At 33.5% G+C, this 17,910-nt stretch overlaps 2 protein-coding genes across 2 annotated transcripts; both read right to left on the minus strand.

Moving 5' to 3' along the window:
• Positions 1-8,407: 8,407 nt before the first annotated feature.
• LOC25493601 (bax inhibitor 1) lies at positions 8,408-8,956 on the minus strand (the record flags this gene model as incomplete). Its single annotated transcript, XM_039832793.1, has 2 exons — positions 8,408-8,612; positions 8,756-8,956. Coding segments are annotated over 2 exons (315 nt in total), but the record flags the coding sequence as incomplete, so codon positions are not given.
• A 2,782-nt stretch (positions 8,957-11,738) lies between these two features.
• LOC25493602 (vesicle-associated protein 2-1) lies at positions 11,739-15,480 on the minus strand. Its single transcript, XM_013602146.3, has 7 exons — positions 15,211-15,480; positions 14,622-14,692; positions 14,437-14,518; positions 13,700-13,815; positions 13,478-13,609; positions 12,633-12,707; positions 11,739-12,117 (listed from the first exon to the last, which is right to left on the minus strand). The coding sequence occupies exons 1-7, from the start codon at positions 15,269-15,271 to the stop codon at positions 11,983-11,985; spliced, it is 672 nt and encodes a 223-aa protein (XP_013457600.2). The 5' UTR covers positions 15,272-15,480; the 3' UTR covers positions 11,739-11,982.
• Between the last annotated feature and the right edge of the window lie 2,430 nt (positions 15,481-17,910).

The raw sequence follows: 17,910 nt of genomic DNA on the forward strand, positions 1-17,910 counted from the left end.
TTTTACGTGAACTGCTATGATAATTTCTGTTTTGATTAACTCTTTTGAGATACTTTATTGGGGCCTGCGTGCCAAACTGATTTATGGTTTATGAACTAATATTCCGCTGCTATGTTAAGATATTATGTGGAAGTTAAATTATTATTTAACTGTTTTTGGATTATGTTTTTATGTGATATCCCGTTTATAATTTTTACTCTGATAAATATTTAAGAAATTTGTATATTGGGAAAACGGGGTGTTACACCCTCCACTGAATAATGATGTACAATATGATCAATGTTGATAAAGTCGAGCCATTGTGGACGTCAGCTCTTAAAAGCATGACAATGTTAAGAGTCTCTAGACGATTTTTTTCATTGTGCATTTTTTCATCTTGAAGGTTAATGATCTGATGACACATTCTTCTATATTTTGTTATTATCGCTTTATTTATCTTCGTATGGTTGTGCTCACTGCTCATATATAAGCTGACACCCTTGGAGGAATGTTTTTTGTAACACCCCGTTACCCAAAAGTAATTAAATAACAAATATACATCAGAGTTAAGCACCAAACGGGCATGCTACATCACAAATTCAAAATTCCTTAAATAGAAAATAAAACTATTTAACTCAACATCGACCATAACCTTAAAAATCATGCAGCGGAAAGTTTGCATTTCAAATAACCACAACAACGGTTAAAATTCTCCATATAATATCTTGGCATAAAGCCTAACAACAATAAATCAACCAACAAAGGGCCACATCATCAAGTTCCAAAAATTGATACATAGGAAGGAAAAACAACAATAATATAAATAATAATTCCCATCCCACGTATCAGAGCCCTAGACACGACATTGAGCCACCACCAACTACTCAGGATCACCTGCAAGTTACCCATAGGAAGGGCAACATTTTCAAGCAGAAGGGGTGAGATTCACAACAATAAATATAGATATTAAATCTTCAATTGAATCTAACACCCTATAACATCAAATACATCATCTTGCAAATATACATAATTAATTCACAAGCAACAACAACATCATCATAGTCCAGTTAACAAGTATGTATACAATGTACATATTCACCAACAACATCATCTTAATCAAGTAGCAACCACAATCAACAACTAAGACTCATGCAAATGACATGACAACACTGCTAAGACAACACCTTAGACTTCTCAATGGATGCAAATATGCATGTGGTACCAAACAGGACCGAAGCCCTCACCGCTTTTGAATGGTTAAAGCATTCATCAGGACCGAAGCCCTCACCGCTGTTGAGCAACTAGTACTCCAGGACCGAAGCCCTCACCGCTGTTTTATGCATATGCAATGGACCTACTTGTGTATATCTACATACAACTGACCATGCAATGCAACTCCATATGACTCCACTTAAACAACATGTATGATTCGATAATTAGCATACACTTCAATCATCATCAGAAATCATCAATTCAGCAATCCAATCAACCAAAATAATGCATAATTACATGAAACCACGCTCAACATTTCAACATTAAATCACTACCATTCATGCACGAAATTCAACACTCAGGAACTGCACAGCTCGCCTCGCGAGCACATCTGCTCGCCATGGCGAGTTCACAAAGACACTAGCTCGCCATGGCGAGTTCAAGGCGAACTCGAGGCGAGTGAAAATTAGGTGCTCTCGAGGAAAATGTCATTTTCTCACTCAAATCCCAATTCTAAGTTCCCTATTCATCTTTTTAACCTGAAACTTTCACCATTCATCATTAAAATCATCCAGGTACCTTAAACCATCCCCAAAACATCTTATAACAACTTTTCAAAAATCAAGTTTTGATATGGGCTACTCGCCATGGCGAGTTGGTCTACTCGCGAGGCGAGCTATGAAGTTGCTCACTCGCCATGGCGAGCACAGCTACTCGCGAGGCGAGTGATGAACTTCTGTACGGGCAGAAAACTGGTTTTACCCAAAAATCCCATTTTTCTTCCAATCACTCCCCAAATCAGTTTACAGATACATAATTAAGTGTTCTATGCAACCAGAAACCAATTCTAACATCAAAATCATGCTTACAAGTTCAAAATCCTCATTTTATCATAAAACCCCAAATTCCCAATTCTCACCAAAACTCTGTTAAACACAAAATCAGAATTCAATAACTACATTCTTGAAGTAAACCTCACCCTTACCTTAGAAATTGCAGAAAATTGCACAGCACAAAAGATTCCTTGAGTTCTACTTGCTCTTCTCTCCTTTCTCCCAAACTGTCAGTTCTTACGTACAACTGCTTCTAATCTTTCTTTTCCTAACTTTCCATTACTTAACTCCCTATATTTTCACTTAACTCCCCATTAATTTTAATAAGTATTAAATAACTCCCCAAACTCCAAAATAATTAATATTTCATACTTATTCTAATTATTATTAAATAAACCATATAATAAAACAACACACCACATAATTCACCAAAAAATCATATATAAATATATATAGGCTCCACATAAATCAAAAATAGTTAAATAAAACAACTAGGGTGTTACATTTTTCCCACCACCCCCTGCATAAGGCTATCTATTCTAAGGACCTGGATCCCCTGCTGTAACTGCTTCACACAGTTTCACGCAGTGGTCAATCTCAACCATAAAATATTAATCCAACAATTCAAATTCGTTCTGTTAGTATTCAATCAAACAATTTGATCTCAGCCACTTATATTTGATCGGACGGTTCACATGCCTTACAACATCCTGTTGTTATAGCATAAAATTTGCTTTCCTTTTTTTTTTTGGTCAAGGCTAAAAAAAATCACCTTTAAGATGAATAAGTGGGGTGTCCGGAGTTCGAACCCTGAACCCTGCATAAATTGTACATTATCCCTTACCAAACGAGCTGACGAAAATCTGCTTTCCTATTCTAATGGACTGATATTTTTTAATGTGCTTTCCTCGGGTGCTTAAGTTCTAACAACAAATCTATCATGTAAAGCAATGTCTCATTCTAGCAATACAAAAGTCTATGTAAATAGTATAGTTGCTATCACTGAACAGTACTGTTGCCATCCATTAATATCTCTCGTATGAGAAGTGCTAATATATATTCTACTAGTTGAAAATTGAAATTCAAATGAAATCTCCTAAATCCTTAGGCCTCAACAAAAAATAACATTGACCACACTGTTCTTAAATAAAAAATAACATTGAATACACTCTCTAACATACTCTTTTCAACTTCAACGCTTTTATTATATATTTAAATTAAAATTTGATGAGTACCGAAAAAACACTATTTAACACACACACACACTTAAAAACACTATTATATTGGTTAAAATTTATGAGTATCACCAAATTCCTTGGATTTCATATAAATTTAGTAGATTCATATGAGTTTTAATCAATAAAAAAAATTGCTAAAAATGTATTTTTTTTTTCTTTTGCTAATAGTTGAAAAAATATATACTAATGAGTGTTATTAACATTATTCTTAAACTTTTTAAAATACGTGACTATCCAATGTTATTGGTGGGTGCATCACACAAGTATATATACACATTTTTTTACCCGATTATATGTGAATTAACTAATATACATGTACAATTGAATTACTAAGTTGCGAGCGGTTTGAATCCCTAAAGTATTTGATGGTTTATTTCAGAGAAAGAAAAAAAAAAAAAAAAATGATCGATATGTAGGTGTGTGTGTATATATATTCTCTCTCTCTCTCTCTCTAAAATAGATCCTCAAGTACCTGAACGGATCTAAAGTCTAAACTCAGTCTGGAGTTGGAATCACATGATGAAGCAAGGAAGAAAAAACTGTGTTGATTTATTTCATTGGTTGTGACATGTGGGAGAAACCTAATTTCCAAGCATAATATTAACCGATGACAAATTTTCCCGTAATTTTTTATTGGAAAGAGATTTTTTTATAGGTATTGGAAAGAGTTGATAAAGGTACAAATTTCCTGTTGTCTCTACTCTTTCTTGGTCATTTTTCCCATCACTCTAATCTAAAATAAAATCCAAGGCATTCCTTACCTAAACCATACGTTGCGCTCTTTATTTCCTATGTCAATATGCTATTATTGTTATTTTATTTTTTGGTCAAAATATTATGCTGTTATATATAATGAAATAAGTAGTACTCTATCATTGCTCAAAAAAAAAAAAAAAAGCAGTACTCTATCAATCCTCTCAAACAAAAAAAAAAAGCAGTACTCTCTCCATACTCAAATATAAGAAGAAAAAAAATGCTATGTTTAGTAATATAAATAAATTTAGTTCATTTTTTAATATTATCATTTCCAAATTATTATTAGATTAATATTTTTTTGAAAGAAGTTTTCATAAAAAATAAAAGTAAGAGAAAGAATAATTCCTGGTATGTATATGTATATTTTTTTGTTTTGTTTTTTTTTTGTTTTTGGCACACGTCAAAGACCTTCCAACATTTTAATGCCCTCACTTAGACTTAGGTCACAAACTTGTGTTACCGAATTCAGCATATATATTGTTATTCTGGTAAAAGAAAATTGAATGTATGGCACACAATTTTTTTTTTTAAATGTATTTGAATATGATATATTTTATTTTACTTTTTTGAAAGAAAGTCAATCTATTCATTGTCATTAATCAAAAACCGATCAAATCTTTAAGGAGGAGTCGTAAAACAAATGGGACTAGCAATAAGAAATAGAAATTCAAGTGGTTAATGAACTCAAATGTCCTTAAACAAGTGGTTAATGAATTTTATCAAATGTTAAATTGTATTAGTCTGTGAAATAATACAATCAAATATCACCATAAAACCACTTTAGTACAATTTTTTTATATTATATTAGTCTTCCAAACATCTCCACAACTATCTATATAATGATATATGATTAGTCACCTTCACTCAGGCTTGATGACTAGAGATATTGTGGACGATAGCGGTGTGGGAAGTGGCTAGGATGCTCGACAAGAGACATCTTTGTTTCTCTGTAATTTTAGGTCTCCCTCTATGTGGATGACTTGGAGTTAGGGTGTCATTTTGGTGTCTAGATCACATCAGTCGCTTTCTATGTGATGAAGGCGAAGGTTTTGCTCTTGGATCTACAAGTTCTGGTTTAGCACCAATTAAACCAAATTGTGTAGACTTCATTGGTCCATACAGTTGGAGGGGGCATGTGTCACCATTTCTCCATGATTGGCCACAAGTGGTGGTATGGTGGTCCATCCCTCTTCGAGGGTAGGACGATGAGTAGGGCTATTAACATGGAGTTTCTTTTTGACCAATTTTTTAATTTAAGTGGTTGAAATTTTTTTTATCTCGGTGAGATGAGGAAAACCTGACAACCACGGTTGGCGCATTTGTCTGATTTAGATTATGAAGGTTAGGTAGATTGGAGAACAATGTTCTATTGATTTGAAATCGGAGGGTATCCGTATGAGCAACGACTCTGACGTTCATGTTAATAAGAGAGCAAACAGTGAAAGGTAAGAAATTAAAAATGTGTGTACCTTGTGTTGTGATTGAAGGCTGTATATATACAAGGTGGGAGGAGTCGTAGAGGAATTAAGAGCAACCGTTACGATCGATATCCTTCAACGGTCCTCCGTCTAAAGCCGTTGGATGGCATTGAAGAGGACGAGACATTGAAAAAATGTGGAGATTCATTGTTGGGCGGACTTGGTCCACGTTGGACTGTGAAGTCTCCAAGAACTCGACAGAAATAAATATTTTAAAATCATAATTAGATCTCGCAATATCCTCTTCTCCGCAAATAGTATATAGAGTTTCTCATGTAGACTTTTTTGACACCAAAAATAAATAAATAAATGAAAAATCCATGGTAAAAGTAAACTATCCATCCTTTGACATGGACTTGGACGTTGTCCAATATCAACTAGTAAATAGCATATGTGATACGTCCATTGCGAGGCCTTGGTCTTGTCTCATTGGATTCCTTAGGGATGAAGAATTGGTTTTTTCTTTTCACTACACAACAGCTGATGACATCAAAAGATAGTAATTTATACTACCCCGTTGTTACAAGGTCGGCACCAGGGTGTTCTGGTTTTAAATTTAAAATAATTAGGAGGATAACACGTTACCAACACACATAAGCCTACATCATTTCACATTAATCACACACTCAACCTTTTCTTTGTGGACAAAAATCTCATACTCAGCCTTAGGATATACTACTCTGTCTAAAAGACACAATATTAGTAGTATCAAATAGATTATATAAGTCAAAATTCTAACTTAAATAATAAAAATACTGAAAATTGTTAGGCTGAATATCTATTCAGTGATCGAAATTTAAATTTTGACTCTTCCATTTATGTGTGAGTTTTAATAATTATTATCATTTCATTTATTTAAAAGAAGATTATATAAGGTTTTTTCTCATTGATCTTATCTTTGAGGAAGTCGGTATGACTTTTAACAAAGATTGGTTATTTTCTTTTAAACAAAATTTAATCATGGGTTGACAAAGAAACTTGGAAAAATAATGAAAGTTGAGTGGTGTGCATTATGATACATAATTTTATTTCGCTTGAAAACAACTGGACAAAAGGGGAAGGACATCATTTAATTTCTCATTCAACTATTCATAATTCTTTTCATTTTTATGGGACTTGGTGTCTTATATTGATTGTAGGAATTTTCATGGGTATTAAATATTAATAATTGAAGAAGATGCTACAAATTACAAATAAGATTGTGTTTGTGTTGGCATACAATTGCATCCCTTATTCCATCATTCCATGTGCTAAGCCAATCAATTACAAGAGTTGAGTTGTTAGTTTTGTTGGGCTTGGGAGTAGTATGATACCGTATATACTCGACCCAAATGGTCACGGTTTTACCGGTTTGGACGGTTTTCAGGCGGATACGAATATTCTGTTCAACCCTAATAGTATCCCACATTTAAGTGTCTTAGATTCTTTCTTGTCTTTCTTTTCCGTCGTTTTCCACAAGAAGAAAAAAAATGGATTTAACAATCTCGTTTTCCACAAGAAGAAAAAAAATGGATTTAACAATCTCCTTTCAATATATTTTCTTTTCATTTGCTCAGTATTTCTCCTTTCTTTTTGTTAATTCTTTTTTTTTTTTTGGTAGAATGTTAATTATTTTTTATCACATATATTACTATACCAATTGTTAATGTATAATATTTTTCACTAAACCACATTCCTTTAATTCCTCAAACTCAATTCTTAACAAAAATCAAATTAGTTGAGCTATGAGCTATCTATCTATATTTAAAAGCTTCAATATTTTTAGCTTGGGTGTCCTACTCAACTCACACCCCACATTACTATACCAATCTTTCATTCTTTATTGAGAGAGAGAGAGGGGGTGATTAACACTAGAGAAAATCTCATCATTTTCAGTCTTCCACATAAAACCAAAAAAGAGAGAACTTTGATCAGCACTTTCTTGCATGTTAAATCATAGAGGAAGATCATCAATCATGAACGAACATATGAAGCAGCTCCACATCTTTCGCAAGAAACATCAAACATCATATGGTAAATATAACGGATATAGTTGGTAAGCAACTTTCCATATATTGTGATGGAGGAAAAGTGGCGAATATATTCAGGGAGCTTAAGTTTCCAAATCCAAGAACAACTTGCAATTACCACCAGGTTCGGTAGTAAAACAGAAGTTATCAATAGTAGATTGATTTGGTGGTATAAATTCTTCAAGGACATGGTTCTCAAATAAGCATGTATTTGTGTCATCGTTAACAAAGACACTCTCTATTTCCATTCCAATATCATGAGAGACGAGAGTGGACAAAAGCTCAAATTCTAAACATTATGATTATACACGTTACTACGTGAAGTTCAGAATCACAATCTTCATTAATAGAACCGATCGTTTAACTTTTAACCCATGAAGTTTTTTAATTGCTTAACTGCAGCTGAACCAATAATGATGTAACTGTATATTTTTAAAATTTAATGTAATATATTAAATATTATTCGTTGAGGCTATGAAATGTGTTAAAATGTGCCACGTCCTAGTCTAGATTTCTATTGGGTGGTGATACATAGATCACCTTAGGTGACATGTACCACCTGTACACCCACATACAATTGTGACATGTGTTCATGTGGTCCCCACACACACAAAAAAAAACTCACCTTTTGTGTCTCTCACACAGTCTCACATGATAGTGGTACAATGTGTGTATGAGAAAATGGTGTCTACGAAACATTATCCATCTCTATTAGACAACAAACTCAAAACACTCATGGATTGCAGGCTGCATAACAGAAACCTCGTCAAAGGAAGGTCCAAACAAAGATTTTACATTTTGTTTGTTATTTCAATTTCATACATGAAACACATACACAAACACAACCAATGTGAGAGAATCTTGATATTGGTTTAGAATGGACAGATCGATTGGATGGCAGGCATCAAACTATCAAAACCTGTAGAGCTTCCTTCAAGAGGAAGAAAACATGTAGAGCTTGAATGCTCAGTCTCGATATATTTACCACCAATTTCAGTGTAGTATAGGAGCATTTTGGCTCCTTTCAATTATTTCTTGGGTGTCTACTACAACATAACCCACAAACACCAAAAGCCCAAAATACAACTGCAAACCAGCAAGCAAGACCTCAGTAAGGTATTTTATTCATAGACATATAGGATAAAATAGGTACCATAATACATTTTCACTAAGTTTGTAGCATAAATTAGCAAGAATGATAAATAATCACTTACCTCAAACTTAAAGAGCGCAGTAGAACCACCAAAGACAGAGGAAGCAAAATGCAACCACATAAGAATAGACAACCCAGAAGAAAGCAAGCCACCAAGGTAGAGATACTCCCTACGCCTTGCAACCAAAGCTGCTGCTGAGAAACATGCAAAGGCCAAGGAAGTTGCCACAAACGTGGTAAGGCATTTAAAAGCACTTAAAATGCAATGAAGGCATTTATTTAAACCTAGAATCGATAACAATAGCCAAATCAATCAAGGGTCCAATAGAGGCACCCTGAAACAAAGCCGAAGCCATCAACAAAGACAACCTCATAATAGATGAAGAAATGCTCCAACAGCTGAAGCAGCAATAGCACAACACAGCATCAAATAAACCTGTTTGATGTGATTCTGAACGAGGGGGGGAGATTTGACGGAAATTCTTGAGGGAATCATAATTCCAACGGTTTCTTGAGGAAGAAGATTGAGAATCAAAGGAATGATGTAAATGCGTCCATTGCAGATAGTTTTGATTTTTTGTTATCATATTATTTACTATTTATTACTTAATCTTTTCTTTTAATTCTACTATTTCTTTTTTTCATATTATCAATACAATATATTTTGTAAAATCTTTTAATTCTACTAATTTCTTTTTCTCATATCAATACAATATAATTTTGTAAAATAATTCATAATCTATCTTTAATACAAAGTTAACAATATATTTTTTAGAAAAATGCTAACAACAACATTCTCTCTAACATTTACTCTTTTATTGGGTGATATGAATGTAGGACCAACATTTTGAAAATGGAACCCACATAAAGTGGTAGGACATACATTAATTTTACCCAATAAAAGAGTGAGTATCAAAGAAAATGCTTAAAAGAAAGTGATGATAACATTCCTCTATTTTTTTAATTGTGTGAGAATGACCGAATGACTTATAACTCATAATGAGAAGGGCAATTGAGGTCTCTCAACAATAGTTAGAGATTAGTTCGGTTTTATTCGGGTAGCCTACAACTATAAACAATTGATGCAAAATGACTTAGATATGGCCAAGCAATGACTTTAAAAATAGGTTTACGATTTGCAAAGGATTTGCTCTTTTTAAACTTGAACGTGGAAAGATTATATGAACACAATCAATGTCATATATTAACACTACTCACACTCTTAAGGTCCGTTTGGTTGAACGGAGGGGAGGGGAGGGATTTTACTAGAGGGGAGGGAAAGGAAGGGAAGATATATCAATTAAATTTAAATATATGTTTGGTTCAAACGATGAAATGAAGGGGAGGGGAGGAATTTTAATTAAATATGTATTTGGTTCACAAGGGGAGGGAAGAGATTTTATACCAAATTGCTTTTTTTATCCCTCTAATCTTAAAACAATATCATGATTTTTAAATTATTCACTTCATAAAAAATTAAATATAAAACTCAGTAACCGAAAACTCCACAATCTAATACAATATAAAAATATTTATAAAAAAATTATTGTCATAAATTATTTATAAAATATATTTATAAAAAAATCTGGTACAAATTTTATTAATAATGTTTTAATATATAATACAACTTTTTTTTTTACCTAATATATAATACAACTAAAAACTACAAAATAAATATATCAAAATAAAAAAATAAAAGCAATGTTAGTAAAAAAAGTGAATTCTTGTAAAAAAAAATAGAAGACATGAATATGTGGTTCTCGTTAAAAAAAGAAGATGACATTGGCATGTTACAAAAAAGAGGTTAATAAGCAATATGTTGAAAGCACTTAAATTTTTAATAAGGACGATTTTGTCATTTAAAAATAAATATGAGGATAATAATGTCAATGTAATTAAAATTGCATTAACTCATTTTTCTTTCCCTCCCCTCCCCTCCAAAAAACTCCAATTTGAGGGGAGCAATAAATGAGCTTATGAGGGATTTTGCTCTCCTTCCTCTCCCTCCCCTCTCCTTCTAAAAATTGAACCAAATACAAAAAATTTAAAATATCCCCTCCACTCCCCTTCAAAACCTGCGAACCAATCAGACCCTTATATGGGCTCGATTTCGGAGAAGGGATGTCAATGGGATAAGGATGGAGAACACCCATCTTCATTCCCCATAGGAAATTATTTTCCCCAACCTTATCCTCGAAGATTCCTACGGTTTTTTTGGAGATCCCATTAACATAAAAAATCAATTCTATTTTTTTTCAACAAATTAGTAGTAAAATAACTTAAAATTTGTCCATAAAAGAAAATCATCATTGCATATAAAAAAAATTATACGTATATTTTTATAGAAAGATAAATCAATAACATACAAAATACACAAATACAAAAATTATTTAAAATTTGTTAAAAAAATGTATTTTAATGAAGTGTTCGGAATCTCTGCAAAGCAAATATATGATCCCCATCCATGTCTTCAAACCACTCTCCCACGTCCCTACCCTCATCCCACATGGGTGGATTGGGTGGGGGCTCAAACGCAAGCCCCTAAATGGAGCAATCTCTGCAGCGATCCTCACCAATTGTTACAAATTGACATTGCTAGAATGGTCTCAATTCAGTTTTTTAGTTTTCAAAGATTACAATATTAACACGTTGCTAATCAAGCAACACACTAATTAGCAAAATATTTCCATTTCCAATTCTGATTGATTTTGGATGGAGGTAACTACTATTTATATTTCATGTTAGTTGCCAAACTTAGTTTAAGAAATATTTATCCACGTAGAATAAAAACATGAGAGATCTAGATCCCTCTACTTTCCTCAACTCCCAAACAAAACATTTATTTATGATTGTTAATTACAGCTATATTTATTAGGTGATTTATGAGTGATTGTTTCTCCACATCCTGAAAATGAGCCACCATCCATCCACGTAACTTAGCCAATGACAAATGGACATGTCAGCTACCATATGTTAAATATTCATTTCATCCTCAACACACGTAAGAAGTGCTGGATGATAATATAAATAAATGATAAATAAACAATAATAATAAAAATAAAAACAAAGTAAATAGACAGTTTTCATAGAACAGTCCGTTTGTTTGTTTGATGCCTTAGTTTTGCTATATTATTATCCAAGATGCATAGTAATATCCGTAACTAATAAGGGTAGTAAATTTTCAAATAAGGAAATTCCAAAATGATTAATATATAAACAAATGAAAAAATGAAGAAAACAAAATCCTTTCCAGCAGAAAAAAGAACTTTACAGTAATAAGTAACACTAAAGGGTCGTCATGCAAAGGTTCTGAACAAAATGAAATCATTGTGTAGGTGGTGAAGACAATGAAAGTTTCAAAAGCAAACCAAACAAGAATCCAATAAGGCCCACAAACATGGCAAAGGTGAAGGAAAAGCCCGGATCACTTCTACGATTTCTTCGCCTTTTCAGCATGTCCTGCTCATCAAGAAAACATTGATTTGGATTAGTGATATTTAGCAATAGTTCTTGGACACCAGCTTATCAAAAGAAATTGAAGAATCAATATTCAATTATTTTCGGAAAATATTTCCTTAAATCATAATCAGAAGAACATTAACTATCGAATACCTCCTTCATTTTAGGAAACTAACTCCCTCCATAGGGGTCTATACCCTATAGTAGTCAGCATAGAATAAAATTACGAGCATAATAATATTTCTATCAAGATAAAGGAAATGATAAGTAAAAAATGATACAATTCTTTAATATAATCATGTAAATAGGTCATAATTCATATTGATTTGTATTGTATATAAGTCATCTAATAGAAGTTTTGGAATTTTTTTGAGGTAGAGTGGCTCAAACTTTCAGTAATGTTCACAATCAACTACAAGTTTAGTCATGATATACTTGGAAGTAAAAGTCCAAATCAAATGTTAACACAAATCATATGATCAGAGTAATGTTAAGACAACATGTAACATAATTACCAGTTCCTGTTGCAGATGCCGTGCTTGTCTGACAGAGGCATCTCTTTCCTCCTTCAATTGTTGTAGGGCTTGACTCTTCAAACAAAGAAAAATTAATTAAGTAATGGATTTGTAAGGAAGCAAAAGACACATAATATGTAATACTAATGTATTAGAGACGACTACTCAAACTCGGCAATAGAGCTCATCAAGCAACTAAACTTCTCATTAATTTTTTACCGTCTGACTATTTTATGTCCAGCTGCTAAGGTCGCAAAAATATTATGAAGATTGGTGTCACACTCACACCAGAAGCCCTGCATCTCAATCAGTATGTAATCTATGGCCAATCAAATGAAGAGTAAAATCTCACGTGATCCTTAACAAATAATCCTAGCTAAACCAATTTGAGACCAAACTTATCCTATGCGAATCTGCACCTGGAATGCATCACATGAAAAACATCTATACTTCCCACATCTGCTATATCCTAAGTTCTGTTTCCCTCGAGCACCATACACATTGCAGTTGCAAGCTGTAATAAAACCCAAGAATTATAGAGTTTTGTTTCCCAGAGAATCAGGACATAGCCTAGAGTAAAGTTGAGAGTGATTTAAAGAGTAGATACTTTCTTTCTTTTTCCACTTGGCCAAGTCAACTGAAGAAACCCCTTTATCTCATCTCTAAGGCTTGAACCGTCACAGATATTTTAAGTTAGTTTGCATTTCTTAAACAATGCCCGTATGTGAAGATGATGATTCTAGCTTGAGACATAATATTACCAAATTTGAGAAGAAGCATAAAAATAAAACTTAATAACTGCTATCCCGAAGGAGAGGGTGAATGGGAGAAACAGAGAAACTCACCGAAGAAGTATCAAGATTTTGTGTGGAGTTTGTCACTGTATCATCTCTTGTGCTTCCTTGAGGTGAGGTAGGAGAGACATATACAACTCTTAGTTTCAACTCTTCTGTTAACCTTCCACTATCCTTATTAAACTGCAAAGCAAAATGAATATGACCTTGATCAATTTTTATTTTCAAATTTTTAGATATGATCCTGTAAAACAAAGTTACTAGCTCTCTTACAGTATCCGACGGAAGATCATCAACATCGGTGTTTGGATCCACTGTTGTAGTTTGTATGAGAAACTTATCTCTAAATTGCATGCCAGGAGGATATTCTCGTTGGGCTTGGAGGGTGACTGTGAATAAAAAAAAAATGAAGAATATGATAGATGCTAATACTGCACAATGGTAGAAGCTCAAAGATCACAAACAAGCAGATAGTACATATGTCTGGTTTGCAACTTAGTATTACATTTTTCCTAGTTTTCATTGATGTGGAAACAAAACTACATTTTGTGACTTTAATTGGTTGAACTTTTGAACTTAGCAGTCTTCAACTCTTCATAGCTTTAAGGTCAGAAAATATTGTGTTTTAATTTCCTATTCATTTTAATCACAAAATTATCAACTTGTTTTCACTTTTATTTCCTAAATAGCACTTTATTAATGAAAAAATGAATACATAACATATTTTCTCAAACCAAATAGGCCCTAATATAGATCTATTCAAGCATAGTATGAAACAGTATTTTTCAAATTAATGTCTACTTCTTTGGCAACCAGTACTTTGTTCAAATGAATTATCTTTAAAAGGAATAGGAGACCCTTCGGAGAGCCCACTTCAGTTGTTCAACATTCCAACAACAATTCAAATTACAAAAGATCATCTTGATACAAGTTTTAAAATCCCCTTTTCCCAAATATATATATAAAGGAACACAACTTGTAAATGTTTATGCGATAGTGACAAGAATCACCTCTAATGATGCACGATTCCCTAGGATGTATAACACCAGTGTTAGGTCGTACAAAGTACTTAGTCGGTGAAGTGGTCTTCACCTAGCAAAAGCAAAAGCAAAATAATCAGTATGAAGCCATGCACTAAAGATCCAGCTTTCTAAAAAGAATAAGTTTGTCCCTGTAAGGAGAGTTAAAAGGGTACCTTAAAAGCAATGAAGTACTCTGTCTTATTCAAAACATTAAGATCGCAAAATGATTGCCTCTCCAACTCAACTGGTAACATGAACATAAGTATAACCACATAAGAACTCGATATAAAAAAATAAAAAATAAAAAATAAATAATGTTTTATAAGCATTGCCTTCAAACTTGAAAACATCTTTCATTTACATAAAAGGGGGAACCAAAATGCATAGTTAAAAACAAGTGAAGTAGAAATGCTCCTTGTATGAGATGCATGTAATAACTACCTCTGTAGCACCGACACTTATGAAAAATGATTATTTCAAATTTTTACCATGACTGGTGTCATGTTCGGCTGTGTCAGTGCTTCATAGGTAACTACAGGAAACTAAAGCAATTCTCAAGTGGTCCAATTTCTGCTATAAGTAACCGTGCCTAATTTTGTGAGTACTCACTCAGTTGTCACCATCTAATGATTTCAAAATAATTGCTTCTGTTCCATTTGATTCGAGGACACAAGTATAAATAATATCATGTTATGAATCATAGATAATGGTTGATTAAATAAATTAATTGATCGCGCCTAAAGAGTGGTTGAGATAACATACATTGAAAACGAAGCTCGGGAGGAGTGATGGAGATGAATGAATTTCCAATAGTAGCCGCCATAGCGAAGGGATCAGAGTTTCTTCTAATAGATAGATATCGCAATAAGAAAGGGGAGTTGAAGAAAGTGTGTATGTGTCAGAGTAATAAGTACCAATGCTTTGCTTCTGTGTTCTGTTCTGTTCTGTACGGGGAAGTTTGTTTTTGATTCGTTATGGGTTTTCGAACCGCTCGCTCTGAATCTGATGAGAATGACAGACAGACGAAACACTACACGTGTGCATTACACTTATTCGCGTCCGGTTCAAAACTGCCAGCCTTATTTTTTCATAAGGTCAAATATGTTTTAATTTTTCTAAAAAATTCGTTGACTTTTATGTTTCAATTTTGTATGGTTTGTCGCTATTTTTTTATGTTGTTTGTATTTTTTAATGAACTTTCATAAAAATATTTAAAATACTATAAGAATGTAAAAAAAAAATTGAATTTTTTAACATAAAGAAATTATTTTTTGATAGATTCTTATAATATTCATGCAAAAATTCGAATGTAACACATGATTTGAAGAACTAAAACAAAAACTTCAAATATTTATGGAAAGTAAAAATATATTTAATTTTTTTATTAGTTCATGAACTAAATATGTTTTTAATCCTTTTAAACATTTGGAAGATTAAAACGAAAAGTTGGAATATGTTTTTGATGGGCCGGACACTATGATTGAGTTTGAATCCCAACTCCATTTATGGTTATGAATTTCTAATGAATATTGTTGTTTCGTCTACCTTCTCAAATATAATTGTTTCAAACCGGACTTCGACCCATTTATCAGACAAGGTCACATGTGTGTCTAACCACACCGAAACACCACCCTAAGACAATCTTAGCCATTCAACTGATTTGTAACTGTCTTCGCAAACCCACACTGGATTTTATGGAAATAGTTACATCAAGCGTGGCACCACTGCCACACCAAATATGATCTCATTATTCACACTTTACACGTTTTCTCTCCCTTGAGCATATATTGACTTGAGCGTCGGAGCGGGTGTTTCTTTACAGGTTCCGTCATCCACCGTCGAAGAACAAGCCTCCACTGCACCAGAGTGTCTTCTCCATCGCACCGGTTCGAATTTTCCATCTACGCGTTACTAATAATAATAATAAAAATTAATATTTAATATTTATTTCTTTTTAGAGAAATAGAGGGCATATGTAATGTTCTGGATTGGCTAAAACCCTGATGCCCAATTACTTAAGCCCATTACAAATACAGCCTAAATTCCACATTTTGCAAGATTACCCCGTAACACAACCTTCCCCGCGAGGAGGATGCTCAGAGCAACCGAGGCCAATTCAAATGAATTGTAACGTCTCCTTCCACACTCCCGAAATATGCTGTTACAATTCCTACTAATTCGTAACCGTCGGGCACACGTGTGCCTTACAATGACTCTGCAAACACTCACCTCTATATAAAGGGGACTCTTCGCAGTCCCCAAGGTAGAATCATCTTCTCTATAAACCCTCATTCTGATCTCTTACTGACTTGAGCGTCAGAGTGTTTGCAGGTACACCCCCCGTTCCAGTTAACCAATTGACGCTTTGCACCACCACATCACCACCGTACAAAACAGCACCGACAATTACATTCTGATTATGTAAGATCATGTGATAAACCATCTTGGACTTATTTAACACGGTGGTAGCAGATTTTTTTTGGTAAATTAAAATAAATCAAAAGAAAAAACAGAAAAGACACGTTAAGTGCCCAGGGTATCCCTAAAGAGCTGATCTAAGAGCCCATAAGACAGATAGGACCATGTCGTGACACCTATAACGGAAGAATTTTTCGTATTTTGCCAACCAATCAGTACTGAGATTAGTTTCTCGAAATATACGATGCAAGACCAAATCAGGGGCGTGGTTGATCAAACTGGTAATCCTTAGCAGTAACGAATTGTATTCATGAAACTCTAACTCATTTCTTCGAGTCAACAACTGAATAGCCTCTAGGCTATATGATTCTATAATTGCTCTTGAATGCCCATGCTGAAGCAGAAGAGTGATACAATGATAAATTGCAAAGAGCTCAACAAATAACACATCGCCTTGCCCATCATTGAAGGAGAACCCAACAAGCCAATTACCTTTATCGTCTCGAATAAGACTATCATCACCAATCCCTCCATGAGAGTTACAACTTCCAACATTCAATTTCACAAAGACCTGGTTGTGGAGGTTCCCATCATACCTCATTTCTAATATTTGCATTTGTTCCTTTTCCAAGCAGATAATGATATATATCATCATGCAAAGTATGAATGTATCTAAGCACGTCATAATTCTTCCACTGGTTGCCACCTAGGATCCTATGATTCTTCATCTCCACACCCACCACAAGGCAGACATAAAGACTTTAGGAAGTTGAGATTGAAGACCTTCCTTAATCCAATCTTTAGTTATCAATGTTGAAAAGAAGTGTCGAGTTACCTCATAGAAATAACTTTTCATATCACACGGTGATAGTAGATTAATATGTCTCATGATGTTTAACCTAATTATTTTTAAACCTATTTATCTATTTTATTATGTTTATAATATTATATTTAAAAAACTCAATATGAAAAAGACCGTTAAATAAGCTTTCAAAACGGCTATATCATGCCTTAAAAAATGACCTATGACAAATAATATGTTAG

The sequence above is a fragment of the Medicago truncatula genome, chromosome 4 (assembly GCF_003473485.1).
Source record: "Medicago truncatula cultivar Jemalong A17 chromosome 4, MtrunA17r5.0-ANR, whole genome shotgun sequence".
NCBI lineage: Eukaryota > Viridiplantae > Streptophyta > Magnoliopsida > Fabales > Fabaceae > Medicago > Medicago truncatula.

Excerpts from the sequence above, each read along its gene's own strand:
- LOC25493602 (XM_013602146.3), bottom strand. The coding sequence starts at position 15,271 with ATGGCGGCTACTATTGGAAATTCATTCATCTCCATCACTCCTCCCGAG. Across the intron at positions 14,519-14,621 it reads AGTACTTCATTGCTTTTAAG|GTGAAGACCACTTCACCGAC; the intron begins GTACCCTTTTAA and ends TGCTTTTGCTAG. Across the intron at positions 12,118-12,632 it reads GGCATCTGCAACAGGAACTG|GACATGCTGAAAAGGCGAAG; the intron begins GTAATTATGTTA and ends CTTGATGAGCAG.